Consider the following 16,803-nt stretch of genomic DNA (forward strand, 5'->3'; position numbering starts at 1 on the left):
AAATTATCAGTTTTAGAGAAAACCTTGTAATGACATTTATTCATCAGAATAAAGTAAGCTATCGATAGGTAATTTTTAAAAATGGAAATTGTGAAAAATAACGCAAAAAATCCATACGCTCATACGATTCAATGGCACGCAGAGACGCGATTGGGGTCTCCGCGGTGGTATATTTGGCGATTTATTCAAATAAAGTGTACATAAGTGTTGTTAGAGTCATATCTTCTTCCAAGTAAAATATAAAAATGTATAAGTATTAATTTATTTACTTCTTACAATAAGGTATAACTTCTAACAATAAGACATTGCTATGAAAATCATTTCGATGTACACTTAATACTAGAGATGAAACGGATATCCGGTAACTATCCGGTAGGCAGGATATCCGGCCTAAATTTACTATCCGGCCGGATACCGGATAGTAACTCACTATCCGGCCGGATACCGGATATTAAAAAACTACGACATCCCAACTAATATTATAAATGCGAAAGTAACTCTGTCTGTCTGTCTGTCTGTTACGCTTTCCCGCTTAAACCTCGCAACCGATTTTGATGAAATTTGGCATAGAGATAGTTTGAGTCCCGGGAAAGAACATAGGATAGTTTTTATCCCGGTTTTTGAAACAGGGACGCGCGCGATAAAGTTTTTCTGTGACAGACAAAATTCCACGCGGGCGAAGCCGCGGGCGGAAAGCTAGTTTCCTATTAATAAAATGAAATACATTAAATCTTTGGGGTAAATAAATATCAATAAAATGGCTTATAATAATGACGGCTTTTATTTAAAGTCCAAAAAGTTACAAAAAAGCCATATTAAGGCCTTTCAAAAAACTAATTTCTTTTTCTGGGCTATTATCTCTAATGACGAATACATAAATGGTAAATATCTGTTAATGTCAAAGTATTGCCAAATAAATTTTCGCTATTCAATCACACACTCACGATGGCAACCAAAATCGCCCGAATTAATCTGCCCCCTAGACAAGTGGCAAAATCTGACATTCTATTCGGATGAATTCGATTTTCGAAAAGTGACTAGTCTAGTCTACTAATAGACCCACTGATCGCGTTCGAAACACCTGTGCGGCGCTAAACTCGTCACGACATGCAACGAGACAATGGGCCAACTATCCGGCCGCCGGATATCCGGCTATCCGGCCTAGCAGCTGGCCGGATATCCGGTATCCGGCCAAACAACTATCCGTTTCATCACTACTTAATACCTACCTGTTATTTAGTTTTTCTGAGTTAAACCTACGCACCTACCTATCTATAATTCGCCGTTCCCATGACTTGACCCCCCCCCCCCTCCCCCAGGCCATAAGCTGGGTAAGGCTAGCCCCTCCCCCCAGCCCTAGAAACTGGTTATGACTTGACCCCCCCCCCCCCCCCCCCTCTCCCCAAGCCAGAAGCTGGGTAAGGCTAGCCCCTTCCCCCAGTCCATAAGCATAAGCTAGGTATGACTCCCCCTCGGCCGGAAGCTGGGTATTACTTACCCCCCCCCCCCCCCCCCCCAGGCCAGAAACTGGGTATTAGCATCATATTATTTTATTATTATGTTCAATACAAACAATCATTAAGTTACACTCACCCCAACCGCGTCTCCGCATTGCATCGAATCCTATGAAAATGTGGTTTTTCGACATAGCAATACTTATTTTTCACAATTTTTATTTTTAAAAATTACTGGTCGATAGGTTACTTTATTTTGAAGAATAAATGTTATTAAAAGTTTTTTTCTAAAACTGATAGTTTAGCCGGAAAAAAATATTTTCCATCCCATTAGTACGCCGGCTGCGCTCGATTCGGATATAATGACGTCACGCGGCCTTGCGTACGTTGACTTTTAGCGGCAAAAACGGCCTATGTTTATTACTTAATATCTTCGTAAGTAATGGTCCGATTTGGATAATTCAAAAAGATATATCTTTCTTATGTCTTAAAGATTAACGTAGATACTAGTTTTATTAAATTTTCTACAACAGTACTGATCCTCATTGTAATTATCTGCAAATAATCGTTATAAATTATATTAATATTTGTTTGTAATTACGCCGAGAACAACAATACCAAAGCTAAGATAACGGTTAAGTATGTAAGTACGTAAATCTGTAAGATAACGCTACCGCTGATTTATAAGGATGAAAAAAATCATAAATTTGTCTCATGAATAATCACGAAAACCTAATCAAACACATTGTTATGCTACGGAGTGGAATTTTTCACCACTTACATAACATTTAGGCTTAGCATTTATTTCAAATAAACTAAACACCTACACATTTACTAATTAAATCATTATTTTTAGAGCTGTTAATGATTACCTTGTCAATCGAAATGTACGTAATTAATACAAATAGGATGTCTTGGCGTGAATTTGGCGCATTTGAACGTTGATAAGGTCATTACAAAATAAAAATTAGAAAAATTGTGGCACACGTGTAGTATTACTCAAAATAACCCTGAATATAGCACACCCAGTCCACAAACATCAACAATCGGACTTAGAGCATTAGGTCAAGGAAATCGGGTATCATGGTGCAGTGTAACACTTTTCCATTCTAATCCCATACTTCGAGAATGTCGTATGACCTGCATTATTCTCACATTGCATTGATTACCTTCATTTGCTTTAATCTAAAAAGCCAGCGACTTGTCATTTAATAAGCTTCACTATCAACTAGGTACTCAGTGAATAAAACACGTCAGTCAAACAATTAATGAATGCAGATTATCGCATTTATCCACGATTAGGAATGATGTCACGTATTGAAAATACAGTTTCTATACCTGTTTTTTAGCATATTGTCAGGGACGAACACGTTCCACCAGGAGGGACGCTTTTGGCGGACGTATGTCGTGGGTGTGTCGCTTTCCTCGTCGGTGTCGTTCCCTCCAGATTTTCGCCTCTTCTTGCGCTCGAGTTGCAGGCGGGCTGCCCACGAGCGCCTCCGCCCCTTGTCGCTCGGCCCGTAGCCCTCGGCTCCTCCTGGCACGGCCAGGGAGGCCCGACGGGGCATCTCCGGCGGGGGCTCATCAAAATCGGTCAGTTTTCTATATCGTTCAGCGAAAGAAGCGTCAGAGGCTCTGCGGCCATTCGAAGTGGATCGCGGTAGTTCATCGACTTCGACGAGGTCAGTGAAGGCCTCGTCGTCATCGGTATCGGGGAAGGCGGGCTCCTCGCTGTAGCGGCGCGGGGTCTCGTCGACGGCCTCCTGCAGGCTGGCGAGCGGCAGGCTGGGCCGGTGCATGCGCAGCCCGCGCGGCACGCGGCCCGGGCGCCCCTGGAGCCGCGCCAGCGCCAGCGGCACCGGCGACTCCGTCAACGTTGGCTCGCTTCCACTCATTGTTCGATTTCACTCGCACTTAACAGTTAACACTTCACACTGCGGAACCTGAATCACATTTCACGGCTCCAACATTTTCGACAGTCATGTTGAAAGCTTCGAGAACACTAAAAATACTGTCCGAGTACTTATATTGTTCTGAAGTTTCGTTCACTGCTGAATGCCTGTGTGGATAACAAATGGTTCTTTCAAAACGGAATTCGATGTTAATTCTAGTGTGGTATTACGGGTTCATCGATATAACTATACGGTTTGTTTTCCTGCTGCATAAATAAAAGAGAAATATTTTCTGTTTTCCAGCGTTCTTTTTCCAAGAGCGAAGATCAGACGCGAGCTCTGAATTAAAAAGCCCGAGGCACATCAAAAAGATAAAAGTAAACAGATGAGAAAACGCAGATGTTTAATTATGTTTTGCGAGACTTAATTTTATAGTTCCTTTAGCATTCGAATTATACATAAAGGTTTATAGCCTATTATTAATTAGGATGGCATGACATTTACGAGTACCTTGAAAGCACTTTGGCCTGACTGCCAAAAACTGCAGTTACTGCAGCTATGTGTCATGGTTCCGTGACCGAGAATTGTACATTGTATGCAGAATTGTAGACACTGAACCACATTAAAATGTCAACCTATTGGACATAAACTAGTTTCTTTAAATTGCCGATTGGGGATGAACTATTATTATGTAGACATCTAATAAGATACGGGTTGGCAGGAAAAGCATTATCAAATAAATCAATAAGACAAGATAATTATAATCATTTTCATGCATCGCCGATAAAATTAAAAGAAAACTGGCATAACTAACTTCAATCCGGTCGGCCGGGTAGAAATAAATTGATATCATCTTGTTAAGGACAAACAAGCCATCTATAAATATTCACAGGAAACAATACTTTTCCCATCAGATCGTTGCGAATATTTATAGTGGCGGCTCCGGCGCTATGCCATATAAGCAGGTGGCTGCTGCAGCTTTCGTAACTGCAGTCTGCGATCGACTCACGCGCACCGCGCCAATGCGGAGAAAGTTGCCACCGTCTTGCATAAATAGCCTAGCCGTTTCTTACCGCGGTCGGTTTCATTATCGCCGCGATGGCGCGACCTTTTCAATGGCTAATGCTCATGTACTTGGATCTGACCCAAGATACGGATTCAGCGGAAGCGTGCACATCCACTCCATTTTAATATCGCTCGTAAAACACCAACGTTACTGCAATGAGTACTTTGTTGACACTATTCCGCACTTCCTTCAGCTTGGCGTGGTCATCAAAATAATCAGCCGCGTCGTTAGACTCAATACATCAAGGTCGTCGCGTAATTGTGTTCATTAATTGACATTCATTCACTTTACAAATAACTCGAGTTAGAATGCTAGTGCACAACAAACTGACAATACCTAAAACTTAATGCATACAAATACGATGTAATCCGATCAACCTCTGCGGAAAGCTACATTTTGCAATTTATATCTGGGTCAAGCAACTGTAACGAAATATGCGTTAGGTACGCGCGAAGAATGACGGTGCAAAAACATTAACAACCCACACTAGCTGTAATTACCAACATTAAAATTATATCGTAATTACATTAACCGGCGTAAATTGTACGCAACATATGGAACAACGTTACAAATTTAGACAGCAATTTTATAACAATTATGAGAATTTAAAATTGCCTACGCAATTTTTCTTATATTCAACCCACAATGAACTGAGATAATCTAGAGCTGTATTATTAATCCATATTATGGCTTGCTCTACAACAAATCTTACAACTCTCACATTCCGTTACTAATGAACAATCGATACTATCTAACGTTAGTAACAATACTATTTGTTCAGGGATTGTTAGATGGAAGCAAAACATACGCGGGCTTAATTATTATGATTTGTGTACATCCGTTTAATTAAACTTTAGATATAATATGTATCGAAACTACAATAACAATTAAGTTCTATTTACCTTTAAATGTAAATGAAAATGCTCTTCGCGTATCAAAATGTGTATAATTAATGAGAAAGTTAACCCACAAATGTCAATCAAGCCACGAGAAACGTCCGCCCAATGTCACCGAGAAGATTAACCTCTGGCCTCCGAGCTGACACCGCGACCCCCGCCAGTGTCTAATTACACCGCGACCCGGTGCTGATAACAACCGCACTAACTCTCCCCGAACCAATCCACATACGACACTCGGATTTATCGGCAACAATCAATCCTCCCCGCTCGAAACAACGATAAACATGACGTATCGCGAACCGCCGACGCATAAAACCTATCCGGCAAAAAGATAAAAGCACATCGAACTATCAAAATGTCTTTTCGACTTCTCAAACGGAACATCGCAATTCGAAAAGCCTTTTGATGTTTCACGACGTTTACATTCCGTTTGAAGTACCAACTCACGCTTGAAAATGTTATTTCTTTGATTAACGATTTACAAAGTTAAACATGAAACCTTTTTTGTAACTTGCTTACAGCCATGTGGAAAGATATAAAAGCTAAATTAGTTAATTGAACGATTCTTATGATTTTATCTGATTTTTAGCCAAATCGAGCGTGGCCACCTAATGGGCTGCATGAACTGCATCCAGGATAGTTTAACTAAATATCTTTTTATGAAACAAAAGATTTACATGTTTTATAATTAAAATTAATGGCTAACCAGAAAACGGAAGAGGAGACAAGTATATACCTATAAAATTTAAATTAATTTTGACCAAAATGACCTATTAGCATCAGCAAAAAGGGGCTCTTTACATGTCTCCTTATCTTATAACGTTGAAAAGTATGTATAGAATTAGAATAAAGTAATTGTACGTCATGCTCGTAGAATAAATTCATAGCAAATTGAGAGGACATACTGCGACAGCGTCACTCGACCGGTTTAAATTAAAGTAAAACACACAAAGTAAAGCGCCACCTAATCACAGTAAAGAGTGATAACAATGCGTAGATATAAGCAAACAAATAACCACCAACTTTTAGGGTGGAACTAATAGGACCTTGGATACAAAGTCACAGCTATACACATGGAAAACATGTAGCTTCTAAATCATTACGCGGTTTTATGGTAATAACCTGAAATATGATAGAGCACGCACTAACGCTCGTAAATGTGTTAGCACCTTTACAGTGCTAGCGCCTTTGCTGTTATCGCACGTTCTGAGAGAAAACAAAATCATATTCAAACATTATTCTGGAACCTTCAGCTGCACGGCACTCAAGATTTAATTGGCGCATAATGAGCAACAATTAGTTTTAACATACAAGCTATTTAAAAGGACTATGTCATCAAAATTCGTATCACATTGAGGAAATAACAATTAAGAACGTGTCATCGCCAATGAAGGTTGATAAAAATTTACTTCTATAGCATGAAATTAAGTCACATTTTAGCAATTTAAACAATTCTTTCAGTATGATTGATCAATCAAATAGCAATTTAAACGCGGAAATATTTATAACGAAATCATACTTTTATTACTGATTTAGTCCCGATAAATGTCTGATTTCATCGTTTAAGGTACAAAAACATGGAGGCGAGATTTAATAGCCTGATAAGAGCAACTTCAAGAAACTTCCGAGTCGCAATGTTGCGCATCAAAAACACATCAAGACAAGTTTGATTCCATCGCGATTGCTTTTATTGCGTTTATTTAGTCAGAGGCACTAACCGTGTGAATTTCTTGAGCACGATTCCACAATCAACACTTTGTGATCTTCGGCAGAAAAAAATAGAAAATAGTTTAGCTAACACGAGGACGAAAATGTGTCATGTCATGTCTTTATTCCGTTTTCGCTATTTACATAAAATATAAATTATGCCTGAGACGGATGTTATTTGTAATTTATTCTGATTTATGTATTACAAACCCAATAATCATTCCATAATAAATTATTTTCAGATCGTATTTTTATTTTTTTTAAATTGGCAATTGTGAACTTTCCATTTGAAATTACTGGGAAATTCTTAAATAAATTGTTATATTCAAGTATGTATTAATTAGTATTTTAATGAGCTTGTTCTGGTGTCACGACACGCGATCGTCGGCACATTTGTTTACATTATAAGAGGGAATCGAGAGCGAGCGGAGAATACGTACAATAATATGGAGTCACAACAGATAGACATAATGATGGAAGGATTGGCGAGGCTGTCACAACAAAGCCATGAAGCGTAGACGCTCTCTACTACACGCAAACTGGTTCAATTTAGTATATTCTATGACAGCTTATACTTATAAAAAGAAATGGAACTACATCAAAACAAAAGACAACTTCAATGCTTGAATTGAATCCACGTGACTGCGTAAGTAGAAACTAGTATACTCGCACGTGTCTTCTCTGCCTTTCTATGTTGTGTTGCTGTGCATCACAAACAACGCATATTTAATAAGGAGTAGCACAGGCACTACCCACCGCACACAGAATACTAATCACCCGCCAAAGATCAATACTCGGCCGCACAAAGACGTTATCAAAATAAATAATTCAATCTCATGAAACAAAGAAGAACAAGGAACTATTAAAATGTATGTTGATGAGTATAATTATTGTTCTCCACAAATAAACAATACAACAACGGAAAGAGCACAAGCAGAAAAACGTATATTACTCTCGTAAAAAAATATGTCACCGAATAACCGTTTTCACGACGTTAAATGATGACAAAACTGAAACATGACGAATTACTTAACCCTATTGGAAATAACGGGAGTACCGTATTAGAGGTGAGTAATAAGGGCAATGATCCAAATGAGAGACGTTGCAGATATGTTATGATTCTGCAATCACGATCACGAATTCTTGTGCTATCGTAGTGATAAAACAACTGGCCCTTAGGCGACTGACAAGACTCAATCGGAACCAACGGTATAAATTGCCCTCAAGAAATAAAATTTCTTTTTGGCTGATGATACAAGCCTGCAATATCCTGTAACTCCTGGACAAGCTGGGAACAGATACAGAGTGTCTTTACGGTACGGTACCTGTCTATCGATCGACCCAGTATCGACCCAGTGCCTGCGAGTGAAGAAAGTTCGTTCGTTCATTTCAGTCAGCCAAATGACGTCCACTGTTGGACAAAGGCCTTCCCCTAGGATTTGTATAAGTGAAGGAAGTCCAAAGCTCTAATCGCTGCATCACGGAGGGGTTCTAAGATTACTTGGTAAAATTAACGTCTTCTTCTACGAAGTCTCGAAGTCTCAACATTTAGATTGTTTGCATGTAAGTCATGAACGAGCTTCTTGAATTGAAATCAATTCTATTCGAGAGAAAATTTACGTGCTATTTATATCACTGAACAATCCGCTTGAATCATCAAAACCAATTACAAACAATGAAGATTAATTGTTATTTTTCAACGTCACATTACGTACTTAAGACGAATAGTGATATCAAACACATACGATCACCAAAACAACATGTCGCGAGTCACGATTGCTGACGACTTGTTGGTGCCTAATAAAACAAAATTCTAATACTAAATTTATAAATCAACTGTTAATTGATTAAAATCATACAAGTTAAAGGATGTGGAAGGATTCTGTTCTAAAAGAGCATCTTCGCCCGCTCTGCTTGTGATATTTTCTTCATTACAATAATGAAATACATAATTTTCTCACGACAAAAAGTACCTAGCTTATATGAATGTAAAAACTTTGAGAAGTTCCTGAGCATCTTTTGGAATTTGGAATCTCATAAACAAACCATGAAATTAGAATAACGCCACTATGATTTTCTTAAGGTAGGTACCTAATCAATTCACACAGATGTTATGAATTTTAAATAGATCAGTTTATGACCGGTCTGTTGACATCATTAACGAGTTAGTATTGAAACTGTTCCGCTATGTAAGAGATGTATGATTTGATTTGATCACATGTGTGCATAACGTGCGCAGATTTCGCTTGTAGAGCGTTTGTTGGGTAATCATCCATGTCAGTTTTAGTTAACGACTTAATCTCATCCAATTTGGCACTTGATCTATTTGAATTTAATTGCTTGATTACACCGAAATAAATTAACCGCGTGTTTTAATATTTACTTTCGCAAACCAACTGCAGACAGACAACCGTATCAGTCATCTCGGACGTCACTGCGGCAAGCCATTTATTCACGAATTCTCGAAATGTAGTGTGTGGTTATTTGGGAATATTCCCAAATCTGTGCCAGACGCAAATAGACAGTCATAATAATAATAATAATAATAACTTTGCGGCTGCTCGAGATTTTATCGACCTTATTACACTGAACTTATGAGTGAAATAAATCATGCTATATGTCGCCACCAGTTTCATACTGGTTGCATTTAACAAAGATAATGTTGCTCCAAAGTTAAACCGTGGCCTTTTATTTGGAGAACTATTTAATTTTAAACCTCTTGTTGTTTCAAATAATACACCAAAATTACCGACGAATAGAAGCCCTACACCTGTTTCCAGTATTTAACAAACGATACTGGTCTGTTTGTTGTTTCAATCCACCTTGCAACGATGGGCTAAATAAGGGTTGTCACTAAAAAGTTCATAATTACTCATTATAAATAAAATTATAATGCAATGCTTTTTCACACAATGCGTCGAAAAGCGCTAAAACTTGATACAATTTCATAAATAAGTGACTGTCATTAACCAAATGAAAAAAAAATAACTATAAAGGGAAGATAATTGGACAGTTACTAGTGTTCTTCTCTTTTCACTGATCAAAAGCTTAATTGATGTTGAATTTCATATACTACTTTTTCAGCAGTTCGCGAGGTTTCTACAACACTAGTGGCAGAGCAATTTTATCGAGTATGTAAGAAAATTTTCTCGGCTATGTAAGCAGCCCTGCTGCGCGTATCGTTGCGCTTGCGACGCTAGCCGTGCTCAAGTTACAGCCATTGCTAGAAAAATGTAGGGCGCGTCCAATTTCAAAGTGCATTGGGACTTGCTCAACGCGGGGCCCGCTCGCCGGCGTTGGCAAAACAAAGTGGAATGCGGTTTCCGATTCCATAAACATATCTCCATAGCCCTGTTAGTGTCGCTAATCGTGCGATGCAAGTAAATCGACTACATTAATCAAAACTATAGCAATGAGACCGATTCAACAACAGCACAATTGGGAAAATCCAAAATAAAATTAACTGGATTAGAAATACACCAATTTGAGACTTTTTACTTTGATATGTATTAGATACGTAAGTACCATTAACATAAATAAACAACACAAACTTGTTAAATGACTTGATTATGCCATAAAAAGAACCAAAAGGAAAAGGGTTCCGAAATGCCTCAAGCTATGACAAGCGGATTAGTGCGTAGGGTTGCCCAAAAATTCTGATAACTTTATAATGCTTTAGTGCATTAAGTTCGCCTTATGTACAAATTTATTTTGGCATAAAAGTTTAAATAAATAAATAACTTTGAATAAAAAAAGGATAGATATAATATCTACCATACTTTCAGACTATTGAGACCCCTCTTTTTTACGCTATAGTAGACAGCTAAAATTACTTTTATAATACACGGATATTTGCAAAATTTGTACACGCTACAAGCTTGTCAGAGATCGATTATATCAGTATATTATACAGAATGTTGGCAACCCTAAGTATTTAATAAGGAACTTTTATTCAAACACCAAGTAGTAACTACATATGAGATCAAAAAAGATATAAGGAAAAATAAGAAAAAAATTACCGACCTTATTAAGTAATAAGGTAGATAGATACCTACCAAAGTTTTATGTATTCTGTTTACGCTGCTACGAGATGAAAAATATATTTTAAAACTTATTTAATAAAATAGAAATCTTGTAGGTATGTCTTATATCACTTCCACAGATCTTAAATGCTGATTTAGTTAAAATAATTTATTGTGGGATTAGAACATGATCTTGATTACAAATCTATTTGCAAAAGCACGTACCGACGTGGAAATCGACTTCTTATCTTGACGATAGCATTTTTAAAGCAAATCCTGTTGGAGTAATAATGATTTTGATTTGTTATAGGTATACTTTATTGCGGAAAATAGCTGAGACGTGCTATTTTCATACAGTGACAACAAAACATTGCTAAAAGAATTCAAAGCTGAAAGGTTCTGTTTTATTTAGAACGTAACTTGTTTGTTCGTTGTAAGTACTGACCTCGTGCTGGTAAGTAGTTTATATGTCCAACGTATAAAAAAGGGCTAAGCCAGAAATAAGCGCTGTCTCAACGTTAGAGAAATGGCATGTGAGGTCACGGCCACACGCTCGATTTCACTTCACTGTTGTCAATGCGCGCCAGCCGAGCGGCTAAACTGTTGCCTGCCAGTAACTACATCAATTTGTATGGTTCCTTTTACCTACTTGTTACATTCAAAACTAAATTATCAAAATAAGAATTTTCACAAACAATTTTATTTTGCAACCGCGAATATTAAACAGACACTTCATTGTCTACGAATTCGTAGACGGCTCGTAGCAACATAACACGAATTGCGCTTTTTGCTACAGATTATAATTCAATTACCCGGCATTACCGCAAGTTAAGCTTAAGCCAAATCGTATCTTATAAAATATTTATAACGAAACGTGGAGGTACTTACAAAAACAAACACAAAGGTAATATAAACAAACCGCGGCTTACTGATGTGCCGCGGCCTTCCCGACCCAAAAGCTGGCGTATGTAATGATTTTGTAATTTAACAAATTCCATTAATTCAATTATAATTGTTAAGGAAACACGCTTACGGATTAAAGTAAATCGTGATTGCCGTTTTTGTGAAAAATAAAATTGTTGCCGTAATACCACACATAAAATAACATCGATTGGTAACCGATTTGTCACAAGTCACGAATTCTTACGGGCTATGGCCAAGCACCGACCTCCTTTCCCTGCTGCACTGGCGCAACGAACAAACAGAATAACTAGACGAAGATGTCGGCGCACGAAATCGTAGCGAAACCTGCGCGCGCGACTTTCACTGTGAGCGGTGTGCGCGAGCGCGTGAGCTGGCCGTGCGAGGCGCGCGCCGCTGGGACTGCTACTGGCTGCGAGACCTCGCGGCCGCGGCCTGCCCGCAGTCATCATCTGATAACTGAAACCACCCTCTTCTCCGCGCGGTTATCATTCGCGAGACCTACTTCTGTAATACCCTCCGTGACGGTTTAATTTCTTTATCATTGTTTTGTCATAATATTTCTATCTTGCCCTCTATTTGTTAGATAGTAAGTGTAAATAAAACGACGCAAATGAATACCTAGCCATGAAAGAAATGCACGTGTCACATTTTTTCATTTATTTTCAGCCGTTTGGTATAACGCTCCGCGAAAACCAATTTAGAGGTGTTAACAAAGTGCCAGTATGGAGTATTGCAATTTGCAACCTACATAATTTAAAACAAGTTGCGGTCACTGTATTCACATTACATCCTCCTATTTCTCTTAGTTACGTGAGCCCCAATGATATTGCAGCAGATGTACTGAATTATCGCACAAATTATACCAACCGAGACCGTGCATCGGTGCAGTTAACCACACTTCGTATTGATTTTCCGGCTATCAGAAATGGAAATAGAACGGCCTGTCACTAGATCAATATTATTGCTCATTATTTATTAGGCACACGAAGAAGTTTCTTTCTAGACCACAGTATGGAGGGCATCTTCCATCAGCGTACAATATTAAAAAAACAATAACAACATGAAACGTATATCTTTTATCATGAAGTCTAGTATGACATACATAAATAAAAGTAGACTAGAGCAAACATGTCACAAGTTAAGTGTGTGGTTTTTTATTTTAATCTTGTTTCTCTTTTTTAATCACTGCACCTACCTATGTACGCTGTATTACTGTGCAGGAGACTGGCACCGGCTGAAAACCAGCGCTGCATGGACCTAGTGCCGTACAGCTTACGCTGAGCCGGATGCCCTTGTCACCTTATTTTTAATTGTTAAGCTGTGTTAAAGTTGTATTTTTTGTTATGGTGACAATAAAGGTTTATTTATTTATTTATTTATTTATTTAGTGTCTCCTGCGGTGTCCTGGACGTCGGCGACGGTTCGGGAACTAACTTCACCGCTTGTCACCAGGTTAAGATTTATTTAACCAACCATATCAGGTCGGGTTGCGAACCAATTGCACAACCAACTGCCCTTTAACTCGATCTTGACATATTGCTGTGATGTAAGTGCTTCATGAATAAATCCAAGATGCACAATCGATTTCAATGATATGTAGTTACTACAAAAAATATGAGTCAATTTGTGTCATCAAAGTGAACAATAAATCATGTTGTATTGTGCTGGTTGCGATTCTATGAACAAATAACGGCGTATTGACCGATGGAAGAAAGTGTTTAGTAACGGTACTCGAAATGTAACAAAACTCCCGGGTAATGAGGCCGCCATGGGCCGAGATGACTCATAACCAGCTGACTCCTAATAGAACAATGGCACAAAAATTGCATAATTTATTTCACGATATGGATTATCGTGATTGTGAATTGATATCGGTGTAAAACTGAAAACTAATCCTGAAAATGTGTTATATTTGAGTACTAGAATTAATCCTTTATGTTTCACCACCTCCAAAAACATCCTGTACTAAAATAAGTATATCAACACACCAGAATAGTTTGATAGAGTGACACGTGACTTACAAAAATACTCAATTTATAAAAATAAAATGTTGATGACACACAGGTACCTACTCCCAATCTTTGTGAATGACCGACCTATCCAACGACATCCTACACACAAGAATGAAAAATCACAAATTTTATTTCACAACTTTATAGGCGTGATTAATATGTAAACCATGCCAAATTACAGCTTTTTAGTACCAAGTGTCTATGAGTTTTAAACTACGAACAGAAAGATGGACTTGGCAAAACTTACTAATTCTAAACTCGTTGTTTTGCCTGAAAAATTAACTCCATGGGTTGCGTAATTATTTTTTTACAGTTTAGTCACGAAAAAATATAAAAATGTCATTCAATACACTGATCTACGAAAGCAGTCAGCGAACAAAATCCCTAAGCGCTTCTGAGTAGCCTGATATTTGATACTAAATTGGATGATCGGTCTTGTATTACATACATTACCCTTATTAACATCAAGTAGCTTCGATCGATCGATCAAATTGCGAAGTTTTAAATTAATATCAACGTTCCATTAAAAACAAGCTTGCAGAGATAGCGTTGGGCCCGTAGTTTGTAGTTAAGTGGACGCTTAATATAAGAGTTCCCTGATGTAAGATATACTAAGTGAAAAGTTATTAGGTCTGCAGCTAAAAGATAAGCACAAGTACGTAATAAAAGCTTGTACAGTATAAACTGAGTTTAATATCATTCCCGCACAGATGCCGGAGTTCATGAGAAATTCTGCACTTCCGAGAGGATTGCAGTTAAAACTTCTTACTTTTATGTACCCGAGTATGTAGTTGTATTTCCACTCAATATTGCGTTTTCTTTTGAAACACGTTTCCGTCGTGTTCATTTAATAGTACGTACGTGATAAAAATATCTTGATTTAAAAATTATACCCGTTTTGGTTATGAAACTTGAATGTAACAGGAGCCACATTACAAGAGGTACGAGTGTTGTTGATAGGCAATAAGATCGGTGAATGTTTCAGCGCCACTTAACGAAACAAAAAATACTTCTTGTGATAATTGTTAAACGATAGCTATTGTGCAATCTGCCTCTTTGTGTTTAAGCTCAATAAAACCGCCCATCGCGCGGGTATGCACAGCTTGTACCTTTTTTCTCTCATGATTAACAATCTGCAAGCTTTAATTTATTCATGAAACTTTAAGTCCGTATTATGAAACAAAGCTCAAAACTTGATTGAAACTCGCTCGATAGATCGATTCAATTTCAATATTGGGACCAATGGCAGTGGATGTTTTAATTTTACTAGCGATTCAATGTTCGTTGATCAACAGCATAATATTACAATCGCTTTCTATTATCTATTGAAACTATTAATAAACTAATTGAGATTGTATTCACTGTCATAAGACTCTACCCTCTAGCCTCTACTAACAATAAATGCTCGTACATTGTAGTGGCGATAACACGAACGGGTCCAATATAATTAGTGTTTGTGTTAAGCGGTTAACGACATCTCAGAGACATGATGAGTCATTGTTCCCAAAATATCCTGTGAGGTACGAGTATTACATGAGGATAACATTTTGTAAGTTCACTAATTACGGCCCGGAATTGTCACGCGCGCGCCTCATCAAAACTTGCGAGGCTTTTTGGCTAAGCCCCAAAAAGGTTAATCACCCATCGCGATGAATACATCGCCATTTACGGTGCCAATTTATTTATAAGCCACGATAAGTGTTAACTCGAATTATAATCGGGAAAATTAATAAACTAGTTTTTGGTACCTATGGAATTTCTGAAAAAATCTTCAGGACACCAGATGTAGGTAATGCAAAAGGATACATAAGGGTTAGAAATCATACTGCCTAGTTTTTTACGCACAATTTGTCATAATAATGAGATAATCAAAAAATAAGGCAATGATCAAAATATACGCCAAAAATGCCCTTTTGCCCAAACCGTCGAGCACGCCCCTAGTGATCCCAATGAGAACACGGCCATTATGCATTCTGCCAAAATTTCATTATTTGTTATGTAATGGAACTTTTATAAATTGAATCATTGCTTAATAATAAATTATAATCACAATATTCAATTATCTAATTATAGATTGGTAACGACAGTTTATCTGATAATATTTGTTGTGTAAAAACTGCACTTGGTCACTGCTCCAGATAAGATTGCAATCACAGAAAGGATAAATAAAATGCAATAAAACTTTGATTTGGTTAGCGTCAGCGGTGATCTCTACAATTTACAAAGGATTAGCTTAGTAATTTTGGAGCTTTCGTTTTCCTATCTAAAAGGCGATACGCTAACTAAACGGAGATGTTATCTATTCAATTACACATTTACGATTATCGACCAGCTTTAATTTAATCGCCTAGCTACAGTATGAAAGGTACGTTTGATTGGCAATCGGCTACCGAAGCCTATTAACAAGATATCAATATGGAGCAGGAAGGACAACTATATTTACTAAACATTTAAACACATGCGAACGCGAGTCATCTGCGCGCCTGCAATCATGTGTTTACTGCGACTACATCGTAAACGTACCTTGGGAAGCGCATTAATGATTACCTACATCAAATAACTAAACACACAGTACTGTATGCTAGCTAACCATTGTTACAGAGCAGGAGCAATTTCAATTCTATTAACCTAACCTTTACCTAACTGGCTATAGTAACTGTTCGTCGAAAACGAATCCATCAATGTGTCAAACTGTCTCGACCACAATAAAGTTGTGACGTAGCAGCGCGAGGTAAGCGAGCCCATAAAACTACGCTCGAATCGATATTAGGTAATGTAAATAAAACGCAACGCGAAATTCACTTACAATGCGGAGCGAGATTTATGA

The 16,803-nt window shown here is 37.9% G+C and overlaps 1 protein-coding gene across 16 annotated transcripts in view; it reads right to left on the minus strand.

Annotated features, from left to right (window-relative positions):
* LOC135083561 (TLD domain-containing protein 2) overlaps positions 1-16,803 on the minus strand; it is a 127,166-nt gene that overhangs the window by 80,568 nt on the left and 29,795 nt on the right. For 2 of the 16 annotated variants that reach the window (XM_063978317.1, XM_063978309.1), the window contains exons 1-2: positions 12,188-12,377; positions 2,793-3,513 (exon numbers count right to left, since the gene is read on the minus strand). The exons of 8 other annotated variants lie outside the window; for them this stretch is intronic. In XM_063978317.1, coding sequence (XP_063834387.1) covers positions 2,793-3,349 — 557 coding nt within the window. In that variant the 5' untranslated portion in view covers positions 3,350-3,513; positions 12,188-12,377. Of the gene's footprint in view, positions 1-2,792; positions 3,514-12,187; positions 12,382-16,803 lie in introns of those variants that run through there. 6 more of the 16 variants (XM_063978304.1, XM_063978303.1, XM_063978301.1 and 3 more) reach the window with 5 other exon arrangements.

The sequence above is a fragment of the Ostrinia nubilalis genome, chromosome 2 (genome assembly GCF_963855985.1).
Source record: "Ostrinia nubilalis chromosome 2, ilOstNubi1.1, whole genome shotgun sequence".
In the NCBI taxonomy this organism is placed as follows: Eukaryota; Metazoa; Arthropoda; class Insecta; order Lepidoptera; family Crambidae; genus Ostrinia; species Ostrinia nubilalis.